Here is a 21,322-nt window from a genome sequence, read left to right on the forward strand (position 1 = left end):
AATTTGTAACTCTAAATACTCTGTTTAAAAGGCTGTATACATCGGCATAAAGTGTAAAATTGTAAGGAAAACTTGTACATCTGTAAAGTGTACAGATTTTTAGATTTGTTAAAGTGTATATACTATGATTAGGATATTTTTGTGTTTAGATTTGCTCATCATGACCTAAAAGGCATGAAATTATATTTTTACATGTTTCCATTAAAATTTTACTTAATCTTTTGTTTGGTGTTTTTGACCATGTTTGCGCATGCAATGAATATAGTTGGACTGTCAGGCAGATTTTGTTTTTTGTAAATAAACTACATAAAGTGGCACATGGCGTTTTTGGAAATGCCATTGTACTTCCAGTAGGCTTCTTTGCACTTTGTTATTGAGTGTAGCTGGGAAATCTCCTTAACTCTTTTTAAAGGTGCAAATGAGGTTTCTTATTTTAAACCACTCTGGTTTCATTTAAGAAGATGCATTGCTTTGTCCGTTTTGTGTGTTTAAGTTGTGATATGAAACTCGGCTTTCTCATTTCCATGAATTTACCATGGCAAACAAAATGGGAGGTTTTGTTTCCATCCCACAAACTATCATGGGGCCACAAAGGAGGTCTGCAACTGACTGGCTCTAACCCTGATATCAGGTAGCACCCGAGCAGAAACCGGTGTTTCCATGTGTGAGACAGATGGTGCCATATAAATCTGCCTAGCTGACTTTGCAAATGGACACTAATTTATAGGACACTATCCTAGAAAAATCTGCTTCAACTTGATGTTATAGTGGAGTTTTACAAGTTAATAAGTTAGTTGAAGAGTGTTACAAATGCTATAAAAAATGTCATTATTCAAAGGTTAATGTCATGTAGTGTATGTGTATATGTGTGGGTGTGTGTGTGTGTGTATATATATATATATATATATATATATATATATAATATTGGGCTGCCTATACTGTACAGCATGGGACATGTGTGGGGGGCACCAAAGTGCCCTTGGAAAACACTTTAAAATTTGGCAACTAAGGCATGTTGTAGTTCTGCAGTTGCTATTTTATATTTTTTACAGGTGGTTTTGGAGGTTATTTTTGATATTGTGATATGAAAAGCTGCTGTACTAGGTCTTACAAATAATTGTAATGTTTATATTGTTTTATTTTTACACTGCTGAATCATGAGCAGCTGGTTTAAACTAGACTTGATTCATGGAAAGTTTGATATATATGATTGTGTCCCTAAATGCAGTCAGACTAAGTGAGATTATATTCCTGGCAATGTGTTGTGCACGGACATCGTGGCGCAGACCTTCCCTGCAATTACGAGTGCATTACCTCTCACAAAAAATGAGTGGACATTTCTGTCAAATCTCCGCAGCGAGGAATCGCGCGCATGTCCCGGAGACACAATGTGGCTGATTGAATTTCACCCTGTAAGTGTTTGATCCAGGAGATGAGGTTAGACATGGAAAACTATAACGTACAATCTTTAAGAATTGATTTTCTTAAATCTGTGTAATTCCTGTTTTTTGTTCTACTGCTACTACTACATTTTTAGATCCCCTGGCTACACTGCTTGCTGTAGTGATGTGGTGGTTTTTTTTTTGTTGTTTTTTTTATATATACTCTTCATATTGGTATAAATGTTTAGAGAGTAATGTACAATATCCATGTTGCAGGAATTTTCCTAGCTGCCGTAAATGGTAACAAGTTTGGCTTGCCTGCCAAGCCACTGTTTGTGTCTTTATTCTCCCCAAACCTGTCTGTCAATTGTAATCCTGTACAGGGGCGGATCTAGAAAATTGCTATACCCCGGGCGATTTAGGCCACGCCCCCTTTATGACATCTAAGGTTGCTGACTGCTGCACACTATGTGCAGGTCCGCTCGGCAGTGACAGTGTGCTGCCCGGCTGCTATGATTGTGTTTAAAACACAATCATAGCAGCCGGGCAGCACACTGTCGCTGCCGAACGATCCTGCACATACTGTGCAGCCGTCGGCAGCATGTCCCTGCTGGGGGGGGGGGCGATTCCCCCGATCGACCCCCCCCCCCCCCTGGATCCGCCACTGATCCTGTACGGCGAGTGTATTATCATGCAAGTGCTTGGGTGCATTACATAACTGACATCAGGGACAAGACAAATAATGCAACTGAAGAAGGGGAGGTAATCACAAACTCAAGCCTATGCTTTCCACTGTGCTAAGCACATCAAGTTAACATTAATGAGACTAGTGTGTAAAAGCCTTTTGCTTCTTGTGTCTTGTACTCTGAGAAGGCCAACACAAATTATACTTTAATGGACTGAAACATTCTTCTGCCTACTAGCAGTATAGGGTCCGGGCAAACTGAATCTAATGAAAGCAGATCTATTTCCAGTTTCCACCAAATTCTTTAGTGCTTGGAAATGAGCAGCGCCATCAAGAAAGCCCAAAAATGGTGCTGTTGGTAAAAGCTATATAACATTCCTTCACCTTAATAGTAAACTACACTTTGGTCTATTTTTCATGAAATATAATGACTTTTGTACATTTTAATGGATATGTTCTAGCTGTAAAACTTATACATCAAATCTTGAAAGTACGTTTCACACCGTCCCCATATTTTCCATTTGTAACTGATACATTGTTATGCCAGTATGCGGTTTACAGAAAGCCCTATTTCCTGAGGAAAAATGTCATTTCTGATAAAATAGATGCACCCTAAACTTTGAAACCGTGGCTTGGTGATGACGTGCTTAATGTATTGCCAATTAAAAAGAGAAATGTGCTTTCTTTTGAATGTGATTTAACATGTGAAGCCCTAATGTAATGCTGGTAAATATGTGCATCAGAAGGTATGTGGTGTAAATGGTATTGTTTCCCAGCTTCAGTACTCACTGCCCCTTACTGTCCGGATAAGGATAATACATGCTGGAGTATGGATGGCTGAATCCAAATGACTGATGCACTAATTGTCATAAAACAAGATCCCATGTCTAATGCATATATTTACATTTACTATGGAAATGATCCAGCTTATTTGGTACTCCTGGATGTTCTGTAATACACACTTGATGTTTTGTTTTTTTGGCTTCATGCTTTCATCTCTTTTTATTTGACTTCCCCTGCTTCACATGGATAGTCACATTTTTTTCTGGTTTGGGCTTTTCAGAAATAGTTAGAACTTCCGGTCTCTTCTTCCTCTCAAACGTGTAGCACTCTACCTTCTCTTCTGCTGACACTGCTCTGGTGCTCACCAAGCTGAAGCCCTCTCTGAGCAAGACATCCAGCAGTAGTCCCAGCACATTTGTTCCATTTAGCAGTTTCCTCTGATCTGGTTTTATAGACACATACCTGTGGCAAGCAGAAAAAATAGAGATGCAGTTGTACAAAATTACATTTTAAAGCTAGCAAAGTGATCTTGTTCCTGCAATGCACATACATGCATTAAGATATTTCACGGTCTGCATTTGTCATGAATGTTTGATTACATCCAATCAAGTTAACCCTGTAAGATGGGTACACACTGCATAAAATTACTGCAAATGCGATTTCTGTAACTATTATACCAATGACTGAAAGTCCCAATGAGCACGCAGATTTGTGTACGTAGTTACGTGATTTTACCTTCAGACCTATGCTCTTCATCTCAAACATCTGCTAAGAAGATTGTACCTCTGCACACACTAGCGATATGCCTACACAGTTGCTTGTGAGTGCATACACACTTCCACATTTGCCTGACATCGTTCCATTGTTGATAGTGATTTATAGTCAGTTTATAAAATAAAAAAACGATACAATGTGCTTTGGTACGATAAAACATGATTGCGGTAACGTACATTAATGCAATATCTGACATAATAGTTGTTAATCGTGAGATTGGCACGATACTTGGTTGAAAAAACTAATGTGTACCCAGCTTTAGTTTACTAAAATTCTAAATATTGAATAGCATGAAAGCATGTATAGATTCCTGTCTTGGAGGTCTAAATAGCAGGTCTATGAATCGGATTCATCCATGATGTTCTGGGCAGAAGTGGTGATAACAATGGCTTTGTACTATTGAACCTGTTAATCTTTAGAAATCAAATGCAAATACAAATCTGCTCTTGACAATCATTTTGTGTAAAATAGACAAGAACAATTTACTAGCTTTAACTATATTCAAGAACCCATAGTTATGTAACAAATTCCAGATTCATACAGCCCAAAACCCTGTTTCCACTTTCTCATTTGAAAAGTTTGACTAACTTTCTGTTTATCACTGTATACTTAAATCTTCAGTAATTATTGGCTTATATTAATATAACAGTTATATGACTACACTTTCTGCAACTGAAGATATATTTATTTTATAGAAGAATATTTTTTATGTTTTGCATAAAGTCAGTTGTGAACATAATTCACCTGGTTCCGAATACCTCTCCCGTTGAGTAGTCCGTACCACACTGAAACACAAGGTCATGATGTGAGGGTCTTTGTAGTGGGACTGGAGCCAAAGGTTTTTGTGAGGAGAATGGGAAACTCCAGCCTTGACCTCCTGTGGGCTGCTCTACGAGCATTACAATACGATCAGCAAGTGCTTCAATTGTGCTGTTGCATGAGCAGAATATACGAAAAAAGGCATGTGTTTCTTGAAGAAGAAAACGCACTTCCAAGATCTCCAGTCTGGGGCGGTAAAAGTTCTCCTGACCTAGCTGTTCAGCCAAGTTTGCAAGTTGGTAGAATTCAGCTTCCCTCTGAAGTCTTTCATAGTCCGAAAAATCAGAAGGTAAAGTCAACTGAGACGTTCGAAGATAATCCAGAATATAGCTGAATAAAGTACCGTCTCTGTCTACAAAATACTGTCCATTTACTATTTTAAAATCCTGATCACTACCATCCAACATACGTGTAAATTTTGCCTCTGGAACCCTCATCAAAGTTGAGGTCAGTGTGCTGAACTTCAGGCCCCCAACATTTAGGGTTATCACCTCTGAGTTGCTCATTTCAGACCAGTTTCAACACTGTAGGAATTCACAATGACAGTTTGCAGTGAGCTGTACAAAGAGAAGCCCTTTTGCGTGGCAACAATAAACCAAACACTGTAAACATACCAGTGTGTATGTGTGACTAGTTGCCTGGGAACCCATAGGATTGTTAAGAGTAAAGCACACAGGGAACAGCTCATTGATTTACATAAACGGGACAACTGGAAAATATACAACAAATACAAGTGTCTTAAAGTTACTGGCATAAAATTATTTAAATTCATCTATTGCCTTTGCATTTAAAGTTACTTATTCACTAATGTGTATTGTTTGTTGATTTTTTTTTTTTCCTATATGAATATTGCAAAAAATGCAAATTAAAATAATATTGCAATTGTTTGTAAAAAAAAAAAAAAAACCAAAACTGCTAGATTCTCATTTTAACTAGGTTAGAGATCAGACCTCAGTGATTTTTTTAGAGTAATCATAAATTCTATCAAAACTTCTTAATTTTTGTTTCCTAGAGCACCATTTTATAAAGGGACAATACCTGTTTAAGCTATTGAGTAGTCCAGTGTGTTTTACAGTGAGCACCACTTCAAATCTTTGAGAAACTGGACTGTTTACTGTTCGTAAATCTGTCTGCTCTAAATGATATCCATGTAAATGAATACTTGCACATGTTATGTAGTATTCTCTGTAGTAGTTGACATTTTCCCTGACCCTCATAGTTCAAATCCAGTTGCTTGTTAGCCAGACATGAGTTTTTGAGACTGCATTTGCCATGTAAATATCTTGTGACCATAGCTGCTGTTACTAAGCTGCATTCAATGGATTAGGAAATGCTGGCTAACACCATTCCTGTGTAGCACATGTGCCAAATATTTTCACTGTGATAAGAGAACTGTGACTTGGATATATTAGAAATGTATATTTGCAAGCTTGTCTGCTTAAATCTTAGGATTGCTTTTTAGTAAGTGTAAATGTTCAGGCTTTTCTACCTCTGGTATCTGTTGCTATGCTAGACAGGGCCATCTTAACAACATTATGGGCCCCCGGGCAAAGCAGTGCACCGGGGCCCCTAGATATAGATATATTCAGATATAGAGATAGATAGATGTACTTGCTCAGTGACCCTTGTAGGTTTTTTGTTTTTTTTGCAGGATTATTTATTCTCATTAAGAGCCGTGCCTATGGGGCCCCCTTGCCCGTAGGGCCCCCAGACAGCTGCCCATCGTGCCCAATGGAAAAGATGGCCCTGATCCTAGAAAATCAATATATACTGTTCTGATCAGAGACTTCTAACAAAGTATGAGGGACACAATTCACTAGTAAAGCCAAGTCCTGCAATATTTAGATTGCTTACAATGGTAAATTAAACATTAATACAGTTGAAATTTACAGTACAAAATCCCAGATATGCAGCCCGTGCAGAAAGTCCAGGTGCCATTACCAATAGTGTTTCTGATTCTTGCATAAAGTGAAGGCCGTTATTTTGTGGTCAGTGTGACACAAGTGAGCAGTGGAGGAGATAACTACAGAACCAACGCCCATGTCTGGTAATCTCAATGTAATTAAACTTACTGTTGGGGATGTAGCAAAGGAAGGACCACACAGTTTTGTGGGATTATTAGTGGTGGCTGTCATTGCTCATGGCTCAGTGTGCTCATGGATCAAGAGGTAACATAGTTGATGAGGTTGAAAAAAAGACACCAGTCCATCAAGTTCACCCTATTTTTGATCTCCTGCGATTCCTCACTTATATTTGAAATTGATCCAGAGTAAGCAACTGCCAATCTGTTTCATTTGGGAAAATCCCTCCAGACCTAAGAGAGGGAGGGTTGAGATTTGGCCATGGAGGGAGTTTTTCCAATTTTTGCCTATTGGACATTTAACTGCAGTTCTTTGTCTTTAAAAAAAAAATAAAAAAAAAATTTGTTGATCTTTGGGAGAGAAACATAGCAAGAAAACCCAGGTGTACTTATGGAACCTCCGAAGAGGTTGTATCTACTTTATCCAAAAAGGTAGTTATTACAGGATATGACCAAATATGAAGCATGGTCCCCCTTTGGCTGCAATTTCTCCAATCAGGTAGAGCGGATGAAAGCCTTTTAAGTCTTATAAAATATTTACTACCGATGGTATTATACTACAATAAGAAGTTCCCTTGTTTTTAGTGGAGCTATAGCTTTTAGCAATACCCAGTCTCGTGTTTGCTGGGCCCTCCTCTTCTGATGGGCCAAGGTCTCTCCCATTCTGCTTCATGATAGTTCTGTAGGGGTAGGCGGCATCAAAAATATCAATTTGGGAAATTAATTTTCTTGTTGGAAGATGGCTGCAGATATTTTCAAATGTGATCAGAACATGAAGCCTATGCTGGGAATATGGAGTGCAGGAAATGGTGAATTTGGAAGAATTCATATAGACTCCATCTAAAAGTTCTGCTAGGGATTGCCAAAACCACCATGCCTGTAGTAATTTATGGACTTCTGATCATGCAGAAGAAAAGTGTTTACACAGGAATGCATGAAAATGCCACCCTATCGTGCTGTTTGTCTGAGGATTTGTAGATTCAAATTTATTTCATAATTACGGTTTCCTTAGAGAAGTGATATCGACCCAAGATCTTTTCAGAGGACATGCAGAGATTGTATCTGGAATACATACATACAGTTGTGGTTAACATTATTGGCATGCCTGAATTTTAAGTACATCATGAACAATATCTCCTGGGGAACAAAAAATAATGTAGTGCCACAACTTTGAGCTATCAACACACGTTTGGCACAGAACAGCTAAGGATAAGGGCATCTATGCTACCCCACCCCCCTCTTAAAAAAAGAAATAAAATCAACACGAAAGCTGTCTGAGAGCATCTTAAGTTCGATTATCACCAAACCCAAGACCTCAAAGCGGTATAAGGCCTTTTCCAAAGACATTGGTATCCCAGTTTCAGTGGTACACAGTGTTATTTGCTAGTCATGAAACTTTGAAGAACCTCCCTGGACATGGAGAAAAGCAGAAAATTGAAGAGAGAAGCCTTTGGATGTTTTACGTGGCATAATTTGACCAACATTCGTTCCAACCTTCAAAGAGCTAAAGGCTAACCTGGAACAATTTGGAGTGATTGGTTTAACCTGTACCACACACTAAACCAAGAAGGGCTTTATGGGTGAATGCCAAGTTATGACCCTTCTGCTGAAAAGACAAGGAACGACTGATCTTTGTCAAAATGTACCAGACAAACCACAATTTTTCTGGGCAAATATTCTGTGGACAGAAGAAAAAACAAAATAGAGCGCTTTATGAAATCCAGCAATTTGTTTTTAGGTGACAAAATTTAAGTCTTTAAGGAGAACACTACCCCTACAGACGGTTAAACGTGGTGGAGGATCCATAATGTTGTGACTGGACTTGTGACAAGACTTGACTGTATTGAAGGAATCATGAAATTAGAGGATTACCAAGGCATTTTGGACCAATATGTGCTACCTAGTTTAAGAAAACTAGGTTTCGGTTGAAGAATGTGGGTCCTCCAGCATGATAAAGACTCAAGGATTCCTAGGGGTAAATGTATCAAGCTGCGGGTTTGAAACAGTGGAGATGGTGCCTGTAGCAACCAATCGGAGTCTAGTTATCGTTTTATCTTTTTCAAACCCTCATCTTGCTCCATTTACCCCCTGATCTCAGTCCAATTGGAAATCTTTGAAGAGAGCTGAAATATGCAATTGGGAAAAAATGCCTGCAACCATTCAAGAGCTTCAGAAATTGCAATGGGAGAAACTACCAGCAGATAGAGGCAATTTCTAAGTTTCTTGAACCTAATATTTCTTGTAGCAGTCATTGTTGCCAAAGGGTGTGCAACCAAATATTAAGGAAAGGTGCCTTTAACACTGTCCAGGTCATATTTTAGATTTTGCCCTTGCCATTACTACATGTAATTTGGAAAGGGTTTTGGGGATTTTTCTCTTTGGACACTTATTAATATATTCTGAAGATATGAAGTTGGTATATTTCCATTTATTTTCAAGATATTGTTCAAGTTATACCAAAATTTCATGGCTGCCAGTAATGTTCACCAGAACTGTATCCTTTTATAGGTCTAGATCTTGGTCTCTCTCTCGATCTCTGTCTATGGCTGTCCTTGTCTCTCCGAATAATCGTATTGAATTCTTCAGTATTGGAGACTTCTCTTCTAGATCTTCATAGTTTTGTCCTGGGATGTACATTTGTTCCCATCTCTATATAAAAATGTTACAAAAATTACAAGGAAGTACCATATGGTTGTCAGTTATTGAAATCCAGTCAACCTTATGTTTTTATAATTGAACAGTGTTGTGAAATGATACAAGCTACATAGAGTAGTCTTACTTTATTTCATTATGATGTATTTAATTTTCTGTCTCTTTGGAACATACAAATAACATCTCCATGTGAATACGGTTTTGAAAAATACTGCATATGGGGTACACCTATGTCCGTTAAGGCTCTCAGTAGGCATACAACGGAAAGTACTAGTAGTTACTGCAAAAGGAGTGTTTTATTTATGGGTTTTTTTCACAGGTCACACAGGTAATATCAAAATGCAGTCAGTTAATATAGGTATTGTAAGTCCATAGGCACACCAGGTAATACTGGTGAGATGTATTGCAGAACTCTAGTCGGTCAAGCATGGGTTAATGCAGAATAGTCTGACACTAGTCTGATGGAGAAGGCTGCTCACAATATCTGGTAGTGAGCAACCACAATGTATTTGGCAGAATCACGCCATGAAACAAAGGTACTGGATCAAATCGCAAATAAAGGCTTGGTAATACTGGTATCCAAGAATAACAGGACGTGCAGGTCCAAGAAGACTGGATTACCTGGCCTAACCACTGGAGCAGGATAAACTACTGTCCAGGTATAGTAGATGGAGGGTAGGTACCAGGAGAATAGATATCGGGTTAGCCACTGGTGTAGGAGATACTGGAGTGCAGTGCAGATTTAAGTTACCAGGTTTAACAGATAAAGCATGAGCCCCTGGATATCGGGCACAAATGGTGAAGTGTATATGCTGGTTACCAAGTATACAGATGAGGTACAAGGAGACCGAATTCCAGGTTTGTGATGAGGCACGATGTCACACACAAATGGGGATGTGCGGATGCAGGTTGTCAGGTGATGGGAGGCACCAGATGATCCACAGGAGAATCGGACAAAGGAAGGTAAGACAAGCCAGCGGTCAAACTTTGGTGGATCATCAATGATACCAGGTCGTAAGCAGGAGCAAGGTCAAACAAAGCCGAAGTCTTGGGTCACGCTCAAAGATGCAAAATGATGGAACAGGCACAATAACAATAGAGTACTTACAGGGACCAGAAGCAGCAACCAATTGATAAGCTGCAAGGACCAATGTGTGGGGTGAATATATAATGCATTTGTGCAGATGATGATCAGGAAAGGAGATTAATTCCTGCAGGTGAGGTGGAAATGTCCAACAGCAAAATAGCAGCACTCTGGTAGTTTAGAGAGACTGCAGGCCCACTCCAAATTAGGATCGCTGATCTCAATGCCATGGAGAACCACATTTAAAATGTACTTGAAACATTGGGATTGCATCTATTTTGTGGGCTGAACCAATCCTCTGCCCGGTCAACTAGAAACTTTTGACATCACTGAGGCAGAAGGCATATAGTGGCTCAAGCCTCAGTAACTAGCTAGTTCCTAGGTATGGGATAAGCTGCAGGCAATGAATGGTTCAGCCCAAAAAATGGTCATCTCTACTCCCAGCAGGAAACTTTGGGACTCAAACAGCAGACAGAGTGCTTGTCTGCATATCTGGTGCATTAACCACCCCCGCCCCCCAACTGCATAAAAATGCCAACAGGTGTCAGTCTACACCTGGGCTTAACACAACAGATTATTAATGGACCACATGGACACTTGTATGCATGAGCCTATAACAAGTAGCACTGATTCAGCCTGATAAGCTGGGTAACAAAGAAGCTGACTGGTTTACACAAGGACTAGTTAAAGAATGGTTTCTAAGACCAGTAGAGTGTAATTAACAAGAACTTCAAAGGGTGTTTGCTTGATGTCTTTTAGCATAGGAGTTATTAAAGCTGCTGTAATTTAGATTTACAGCTCTAGCATTATGCAGGAATATTCAGTGTCACTAATAATAAGGAAAATAAAACTTATAATGCGTGGTAATGATAGTTAAATTATGTAACTTAAGAAGATATAAATAAAAACTGATCTTGACTACTATATTTATTTACAATATGCAGGTGCTGACAGTAATCAAGTGCAACTCACATAACTATGTTTACTCATTTGCTGACTCATCTCTGGTCATAAAAAATATCGGTACAATATATAAAGTGGTTTCCCCAATTATAAGTTTCATTCTGATAGCACTGGAAGTAAATGTTGTTATAGAGTACAATATAAACCTTAAATATACAGCGGGCTGTAAGCTCTGCACAATCACCTCAGCAGTCTAAGACACAACTGTCAGACACACCCTTAGACACACTAACATCTTTCCTGAAACGAGGAATACAGCCTAACATACATGCTTTGTGATCTATCATCAACAATGTTCAATATGGCCCAGAGCGAACACTGCACAGGGTTACTTTTTCACTAACCGCTCATAATACAATTTACTTTTAGAAATAGCTCATCTTGGAATACTTCTCCCTTTTAGATCTATATATCCTTGTATAAGGAAAGTTTTACTTTTGCACTTAATTCTGTTATGCACAAGTGATTTAGACTTCAACATGTATTTGAGATGATTAAGAGATTTACTAAAACAAAATGGGCATGCAAAATCAATAGTATTTGATTCATTCATTTAAGAGGACCACTAAAATAGAATTTGTATATAGGAGTCAGAAACCTTAAATCATGCCTGTACAGTTTGTGGCTATCAGCTGAAAAAGCTTGTAGTATACTTTCTACCTTTGGCAATTTGTTTTCCGGGAGGTCTTTGGGCAGGTGGATGTGTGGGGGTGGGGCTTGTAGAAGCACAACATTGACCCCACCCCCTAAGCTGTCATCACCATTTTTGGCCTATACCAACAGGATGTGGGAATTGCATCATTAAGCCCCGCCCCTCAATTTAATTTTCCTTTTGGCCGGGATATGAGAGGTTGCCCTGCTCTCCCTGGAGGACTCCCAGAACTTTGTGATGTCACTAGTTCTAGTTCATTAGTTGTCATTTTGTCGTGCGAGAATTGCTTGCTCTTCTGGAAGTCCAGGAGACCTACCTGGAGTTCGCGAGTCTCCCGATCATTTCGGGAGAGTAGGCAACTATGGCTTGTAGTTTCACATCAATTGAAGAGCCACATGTCCAGAGCTGCCTTTTATATGCTGGTAAGTAAAGTGGGTTATATATGTACTATCTAATTAACAAAACATTCACATTGAACATATTTGACACAGTCACACTATGAAGACTCATATTTGTAAATGTTACAAAACACTTTTTAAATAGATGAAGTTTTTTGGGGGTTTTTTATGTTTAAATGTCCCTTTAAAGTACATATGCCTCTTCCACAGAACAGACCATTGTGTGGCCTGAAATGCAACCTATGAATTCACTAAGAACTAGTGACATCACAGAGCTGTAAGCCACTAACATTTTGCCTCATACCTCAGTACATTGTGAATTGATAGGTTGTAATCTCATGAATATTGGTTCAGCCCACAAAATGGCTGTCTGCTGTATATAGGTAACAAGTACAACATAGTTGCTGAGTTTGAGTGATTGAGATTCTGGATCAGTGGCGGATCTGGGGGCGGGGTGATCGCCCCCCTAGTATGGGCTTGATGCCGGCGGCTGCACACTATATGCAGGTCCGTTCGACAGAGACAGGCAGGGAGAATGTGTAGCCCCGCTACTCTGATTTTGTTTTAAACACCATCAGAGCAGCCAGCACACTCCCTGCCTGTCTCTGCCAAACGGACCTGCATATAGTGTGCAGCCGTAGGCAGTCTTAGTTTTTAAAAAGGGGTAAAAAATAAATAAATCTAGATCCGCCCCTGTCCTGGATAGGGGGTACGGAACACGACTGATCATGTCATTTTGGCCCCGACCCCACGATGACATTGTCACTTTGTCGTGCGAGAATTGATTGCTCTTCTGGAAGTCCAGGAGACCTACCTGGAGTTCGCGAGACTCCCGGACATTCCGGGAGAGTTGACAAGTATGAAGTACACCTCAACAGACGCAATACTCCAAGTGATAGGAAAGTGAAAACAGACAGACAATTCATATCTTAAATTATTTGTATCTGTGATCTAATGGTTAAAATAAATTAATTGAACTGATATAGTGACATACATACATCACGGTAGCAAATAAATAATCTGTATCTAGGAGTGCAGGCAATAATTAGTGGATTTAAGTATATTTTGTCATGAGATCAGTATCGTTATTGCCTACAATTTGTGCTGCAGCAACAGAACTATTGCCCCTAACTGAATTGCTCCCTATATTTTACATGTGTCCCTACCAAGCTGAACAAAATTATGCTGAAATGTATATGAAGCTATTCCTCTGACTACTGCAAATATGAACCCATCACATATGTAATAATTTGCTCATTTCACAGATTGATTTATGGATTCCAGCTTAGTATTTTATCATACTACACCACACAATGTGGGGTATTCATCGTCAATATTCTGGCTTACAGGTTTATTGACGCTATATTGTTTTGGAAAGCATAGAAAGATAAATTTGAAATTCAATATAAATTTTTTTTTCCACATCCTGAATTAAGACCTTGTAGAATGCAGTGGAAAAAAAAGTTATAGGTTCTCACCGTATGCTATTAAAATACTATTAACGATGTAAAAATTTCCTTTTTTTCTTTGTTAAAATAGCTTTGTCCTGTTCTTAAGTAAATACACTTTTTATATTCATTCTCTGTAATCTTCAGACATTAATTTTAGATTTTTTAATGAGAAAAAATGATTTATTTCATGGTGTTAACAAAACCACGCCAACTATTTAATCTGTAACATAAGAAGAGTTAGAAGTGGATGATAAAATGGTTCATATAGTTACACAATAAGGAATACAAAGGATACTTAAGGCCGACTCTTCTGTAATTATCCCCCATACAGTATATACTATAGTGACATGTTTATTTCACTATCTATAAAGAAATTTTTACCTAAGTGGTATAAATTGCTATAAATATAATGTACAGTCTATTTACATGCAAATTTTGCCACATGCTCAAGACCAATCATGGTATAGTTGTGTTGATTTTCACAAAGTAGAATAATTTGTTCTGCAAGTAGTTCCCAATAACAGGCAGCTTCTTCAGCTATTGGTGTGGTGGTGGGGGACAGGTCAGAGAATTATGGCTGCAGATGATTGTTAAAGTCCAGGGCAAAGTCGGTATGTAGTGCTAAAAGAAATGACACCAATAAAATTACAAGTATAGCAGCCGCTGCTACCGCTCTAGAGGAGAATGGATGCTTCCTGCACCAAACATATTTTATCCACATCTACTAGTTTGTAATTATCCCACATACTAGCATCAACATTTTTCATATACAAAATGACAGTAATATCTGAGGCAAAAGCAATGGGGCTTTGATGAGTTTCATTTTTACCCTGAATTCCTCCATCTTCTGAAGGAACAAAAGTGGATCAGAAATATCCTTAACATCTATGGCAATGTTGCAAGCTTTCTGGATCATAAGCTTGCATGACTGCAAGCTTCATGGTTTGTAAATGACAGAATCTCATATTTATTCTGTTCCAGAGAATACTGCAGCTTTTCAGATTAAGCCTTTACCCCATCCTGGTCCTTTGTCAGCAAACTAAGATCTTTCTGCTCTGACTCTAAGGTATACAGATGGGCCAAACTGCTTTATAAGAATCAAAGTAATTCTGACCTTTGGAATCCTGAATGGAGGAAATGACCTGCTCTATGCATTCCTCGTTAGTGGCACAAACCCACAGATCTGCTTTAGATCTGTAGAAGTCTACTAAAGGCTGTATGAAGTGTCTTTCCTGAGCAGGGTCCACCTTACTGGTAAGTGACTATCACCACCGACCTTACTGTACATCTTACACATTGATGTCTTTTGAGCTGACTTATTTATGTATTTTTCCACAATTCCTTTAGGTAACTCGTTAAACAGATGACTATTAGTATTCATCGTGGACATTTCTTTGCGAGGAAGGTCTCCATGACATTTCTGGAATTTCCTCAAATATCACCAAAAAAGCTGCAGCAGATGGGGCATGTGAGAACCTCATCACCCTAAAGAGGACAAACACATAGAAAGTCAGGAAAAACAGTCAAAAACATTATAACATTGAAGCCAGCAACTTAAATGCTTAAAATGTAAAGTGTATTTACAGATTCATGGCGGAGGCAGCTGACCTTTGAAACTCGTACATGGCTAATAAATACATGAATTGTACAAGTTAAGACTTTGCTGGTTGGGAGGCATTTTCATGTCTCTCAGAGAGTCAAGTACTGTTTTCAATACCTTCAAACTCTTTTTGACAGTTTAGAAAAGTCAACTTTTGTTTTTTCAACTAAAGTTGCGTGGATTAAGTAATTGCGGACATTGTCAACAGCTTCAGACCTGTTCATTGCCTTTGAAAAAAAAAAAAAGCATAAAGAGATTTATCACATTGAAAAGTAGTCCGTGCACCTGTGGTGTTCAGCATGCAAAAAGCAAAGAAAATGTCCTGATCATGTGACTGTTTGTTTTGTTCCTGGGACCTACTATTACAAAACATAAAAGAAGGTTAAAGATGTAAAGAACTTTCACATATATTGCTACTAATGGTAGTTAATTTACCCATTGACGTGGGTCATACAATAAATTATGGAAGAAACTTATTAAAATGATTACTACAAAATGATGTAAAGATAAGCCTTGGGAGTTGGAGATGGCAGTGACTACTCTGGGACAACAAATACATTAGAGCTCTATGTTAAAGATTTGGAAAATTAGTGGAGTTGATAGAAACCACTGTTTTCCAAATATTTGGTTGTTTTTAATCCACCAGATTTACAAATGCCAAAACCTCCAGAAAGGCAAAGTTTTCCAAATCTCTACTTTCCAAAATCTCTGTGACGATTATTTTCTATGACAAAATATAGAAATCGATACATTTATTATTTTCAGCGGCCTTGTACAAAAAGACCACTGGAAAAAAAAAGAGGTTGTTGTGAGAGGTGAGAGAGCTCAAGCTGCATACGGTAAACAAATATACATATTTGGTCAAACATTACAAGATAGAAATTGTATAGATAATAGCCTGCACTGTTATAGTTTCAACTCAAGGGACTGAAGACTGATGCTCACGTAATTGTTAAATACAAAAACAGTTCACCTATAGTTCTCCTTTCTCAAGCTATACAATCTCCCTCATGCTTCCTTTTAAGTTCCAAATGAAGCGAAGTTGTTAAATTTCACACAAATTGAACACACTGTGGAACACCCGGTTTTACGTAGGTGTAAAGTTCATTTGCTAGAATCTTCTAGTCCTGGTTTTAGTTTGACATTTTGCAAAATGGCCATTTAGCATTACAGCCAGAACTTCACATTTCAGACCATTTATAGTTTTTCGCTCTTTAGTACCAAATAAGATAAAACCATTGTAAGACCATGTTGACACTTATGCTGTTAATTTAAGAGCGTCAAATCTGAATTATGGGAAAATAAGTAGTGTGAGTTAAGTCTTAAATGGGGGAAAAGTCCTGGCAAAACCAAGACACAAAGAAACCTAATTGGGGACCCACAATGAATCAACTGAAAGAATTATCACAGCTACCTTATAGATTGTTGGGCAACATTTATTACATAATTGTTACTGCACACTAGCTAAACTATTCTGTATGTTTCGTGAAACGATTACCTCCCTGCCCCCTGTACGTATGGCTATATAAATTTCATGATACAGTTAGTTTGTATATATGGCAATTTGTGCATTTAGGTAGCCTCATTTAGAAAGCGCAAGACAGCCCAGGAGAAACAAAAAATCAGCTTTAATCGTGCCATGATTTGTGCGCATATGCCTTCATTTCCACCAACGCACACAGGTTTATGGAGCAGGATTGAGTGTGTTTCTTGCTATGTAATTTTGAGGAATAGTGCAAAAATGAGATTTAATTTTCTGGGGAGAAATTGTTGAAATGAGTTAAAGGGGTAGAGAGGGCACCTTTGCAGGGGTGCTACTTGCTGTGTGTAGGAGCACATAGTGATTTCCTATGTTACAACAGAGTTAATGGTTTTAGGGTCTTCTACTTTTACATATGTTGTGCTTCATGTATTTTAGTGTAGAAGAACATTTCTATTCACACTGTGAGTGTTGTAGTAAAAAAGCTTTAAACAGGCAAAAGTGACATATGTAATAAAACAATCCCAACGTCCTTCCACTCTCATGATTAATTTAAGCCTTAAATAAGGGAAAACTGAGCAGCATTATAGAGAAAAACTGAATAATATCTAATGAAAGGGGTGTTACTACAGTTGTATGAGTTTGCACTTTGTGACCTTTACACTTTTGCACGGTGCGCCTCTACATTTTTCCTCCCTCTGCGCACCTGGGCACACTACTAGTTTGAGGAGGCAAACTACCCATAGAGTAAAGCATAGCCAAGCAGCTTGAAGCGTGGTGGGTGGAGCATGTAGGCACAGGGTGCCACACCAAGGTGTTTTGTAGTGTACGCCAGCGCATTTCATAACTGTTGCTCAATATATCCACACACTAAATCACAAATTGATACGTGCTAAGAGGCACAAGTTCCCATGATAGTGCTGATTTTTGGTGACCAGAAGGGTTGGGACACACTAACATGTACGTGCTCTCACCAGAAATATAGGTTTTGGCTGATTTGAGCATGGTTTGATGGGTCAGAGTATGGCCTGTCTTTGTTTAGTAGGTATGCATATGTGACATCAAGTCTGTGCTTGTAATCTTGGAGACCTTTATTATAATACCTTTATTTTACACAGCAAGAAGAGAAATACTAAACCTGTATTCTCCAAACCAGTATTTTTTGTATAAAGTCATTTTCACTATTTACCAAACTGTGGAGGAAGCAATTTTCTCAAGAAACAGGTGCTGGTGGACTGTTCATAATACAATTAAATAGCCAAATTCAAAAACCACCTTTACACTCATGAGATCCACCATCTTGCATTGCTTGTATTTAATAAGCAGTCCCCACCCACTTGCTCCTTTTGAAAGTGCTCGTTGATGTTATGAGATGTATAACATTGAATGTATATATGCATTGGTGAAAGTGAAGAATATTGTAATGGAGGGAAAAAATGCCCATTAAGGGCCTGAATCTTGAAGGTTGACAAAAGAAAAGTATTGTGCAATACATGTGTAGAATATAAAGTCACAAAAGAGCACATAGAAAAAAAAATAAATGAATGTCACCTGTTAATAATGTAATATAGTTATTAATAGCATATTTTTAAAAACACTTCCCCCCCCCGGGTCCTATAACGTAACTATGGGAGAATTATAGAAAAATGTATTATTTCCTATTTGGCCTATGCTATAAAATATATTTGTTCTGATGTGCTAGTAAAACAAAACCCCATGTGACTTGAAGATAAACATAAATTATATATACACACATTTATAATAAAAATTTCACTTAGATGGATATATTGCAATAACGGGAATATTGGTCTGGTCTTGAAGGGTGAAAAAGCTTCTGGTTAAGAAGTGGTTAAGGCATATTTGTATAAAAAAATGGTTTTGCAGCTTATGATGCTTTTTTTACATATTGTTTCGTTATCACACCATGTACACATCCAGTGTTTTATTGATGACGCTGAGGCATGATAAGCGGCTGTTTCAGTGGTTCCAGCTAGCTCAGGGGCTCATATTCATCATCAGGCACCAGAGTCAGAATTATTCCATTACACTATATGTTATGCTTGGCTTACACATCGCAGCAAATCTGGTGCTGGGCCCTGTAAGTGTGGGGGACTTGGGAAATGTCCTAAAGCTGTGATCCAGGTAAGAGAGAGTGCAGGGGCCACAAAAGTCACCCCTGCTTATTGTTACACTTATTTTGTGTTGGTAATTTTTCCTCTTTCACTTTGTACAATATTGTTCCACAATCCATGTGTTAAAAAAAAAAAAAAAAAAAGTCTTTTTGTCTGAATTTTGCTTATTCATGTTTTTGGATCACACTGGGCTGAATGGAAAATTGGACAAAGAATGGTAGCACTCCTGCCAAGTTTTATTCAAATACAGTTCTTTTATAAGATATTGTGAAAATCTGGATGCAGTATAACATGTGTTAACTCATTTGCTGCCAGACGTGGTTCTCTGGTATACAACAAGAAGTTTCTGTCCATAAAGAGCTGAGCTGACATCACAGACATCTTGTTAAAAAAAAGGACGGGTTAGGTTGTATTCCTATAATCAAGAAAGCAAAAATGATTAAGTGATTTTATAGCGGCAAAGTGACGAAATGGAAAACTAAGCCATGAAATTATAGAGGACAATTATTGTAGATAGATATAAGGGTTATACACCTAGAACATGGTAATTAATGTGCTACTTACACACTAAATAAAATGCAATTAGAGAAACTGATAGAAAGGGACCTAGAAATAGTAATCGTCAGAAACGGAGTAGCAGCATACAATGCCAGGCAGGGGCTGTAAAGACAAATAAAATCCTGAGATGAATAAGTATTGTGACAGAAGCACGGGGAGAGTGCTGAATGGCAGTGGTATCATCATCATTTATATAGCGTCACTAATTCCGCAACGCTGAACAGAGAACTCACTCATCAGTCCCTGCCTCATTGGAGCTTACAGTCTAAATTCTCTATCATATACACACACACACACACACAGACTAGTGTCAATTTTGATAGAAGCCAATTGACCTACTAGTAGGTTTTTGGATTGTGGGAGGAAACAAGACCACCCGGAGGAAATGTGCAAACACGGGGAGAACATACAAACTCCGCACAGATAAGTATATGCCCCAGGCTTTCTGCCTTGTGTACATTAAAACCCCAGGGAGATTGTTTATGTATGTGGGAAAAGCTTCCCAAAGTGTGTTTCGCAGCTGTAGGAAAAACGGGGTTATGTATGGAGAGAGAGAGGGTGGGTTACATACATAAGGCCCAGTCTGGGTCTTGTTCGTCCAGTCTCACAGCAGACTAATCAGGAGTTGCACCTGCAAGGTGTTGACAATAAGCTGCCTCCTGAGAGACACTGCGAACGGTGACCAGTAAGTCTGGTATTTTCTATGTGTGTCCAACACAAGGTACCTCACTTGAGAGGGTGTTCCTAAATGTTTAGTTAGTGCCGGACATGCAAGAACTTTGTTTCTGTTTATTTATCTTTATAACTGGAAAATAAAACTACCTGTGGCTAGTCAAACTAAACCAATTGACTGGTGTAATATACTTGGCTGATCTGCCTGAAGTGCAGCATCTACCACAGAAGATAGTAACCCTGGTCTGAATAGCTCACAATATAAGCAGAGTGATACCATTGTATCAGTCAATATTTAGACCACATCTTGAATATGGGTACAGTGTTGGGCATCTCACTGTAAAATGGTATAATGATAGAATAGCAGCAGGAATTACGAGGTGTGTGACTTAAAATGACAGTCTTTATTTTCTAACACCATTGTTCAGCAAGAAACAATATATGCAGGATATCAGGTTCAGAATCATATGCATATGGCTCTGCACTCAATAGGCAAAAATGCAGGATACAGAAAGTCCCAATATCAGTGCAGGAGATAAACCCAAATCAGCAGATGTGGTACAGTGAAATGTTATAGTGCACTTATCAGCAGTGTATAACAAAGTCTAGAATATCCAAGGTACTCTGAGATAGACCCAGAGTCCCTCAGAACAGCCAGCCACAATAGCACTTGAAGCAGTACAAAAGTCATTGCAAATTCTTACCACTCCAATTGGATTGCGTTGAGATGCACAATGGACGGTCAGGATGCAAGCTGGAATGGATGTGGGGTCACAGAACACCAGAGAGATACACCACCAGACAAACAGAATGGGTTGTATAAATGGTAATGGTACCACTGTTGCAGCTTTCTCGGGACACCATCGCAGCCAAGAATAAAGTGCTGAGTATATGGAAGCCAAGCAGGTAACAGGAATACAAATAGTCAGAAAGAGCCAGGGATCAGAACCAGAATTGTAGTCAGACATAGCCATGGATCAGAACCAGAAAGCAGACACAGGATAATACTGCACAGGAACCACACCACTACCGCTAATAGCACAGCGCTATCACTGGCAAAGATTAAGTGTCAGGACAGGTCATAAATAGTGCAGTCAACCAAACAGGATAACGCAAGTAACACATCTGCAATGAAGCTCAGACTAACTGAAAGCAGA

At 38.6% G+C, this 21,322-nt stretch overlaps 1 protein-coding gene and 1 pseudogene across 1 annotated transcript; both read right to left on the reverse strand.

Annotated features, from left to right (window-relative positions):
- Window positions 1-3,010: 3,010 nt before the first annotated feature.
- Window positions 3,011-5,163, reverse strand: KCNRG (potassium channel regulator). Its single transcript, XM_075197965.1, has 2 exons — window positions 4,369-5,163; window positions 3,011-3,312 (listed from the first exon to the last, which is right to left on the reverse strand). The coding sequence occupies exons 1-2, from the start codon at window positions 4,947-4,949 to the stop codon at window positions 3,060-3,062; spliced, it is 834 nt and encodes a 277-aa protein (XP_075054066.1). The 5' UTR covers window positions 4,950-5,163; the 3' UTR covers window positions 3,011-3,059.
- An 8,815-nt stretch (window positions 5,164-13,978) lies between these two features.
- LOC142139809 (tripartite motif containing 13-like) overlaps window positions 13,979-21,322 on the reverse strand; it is a 693,488-nt pseudogene continuing 686,144 nt past the window's right edge.

This window comes from Mixophyes fleayi, chromosome 2, assembly GCF_038048845.1.
Source record: "Mixophyes fleayi isolate aMixFle1 chromosome 2, aMixFle1.hap1, whole genome shotgun sequence".
Lineage (NCBI taxonomy): Eukaryota > Metazoa > Chordata > Amphibia > Anura > Limnodynastidae > Mixophyes > Mixophyes fleayi.

Bases quoted from the DNA above. Each gene is read 5' to 3' on its own strand.
- KCNRG (XM_075197965.1), bottom strand. From the start codon at position 4,949: ATGAGCAACTCAGAGGTGATAACCCTAAATGTTGGGGGCCTGAAGTTC. The intron at 3,313-4,368 runs GTGAATTATGTT...TGCTTGCCACAG, and splicing joins GGAGAGGTATTCGGAACCAG to GTATGTGTCTATAAAACCAG.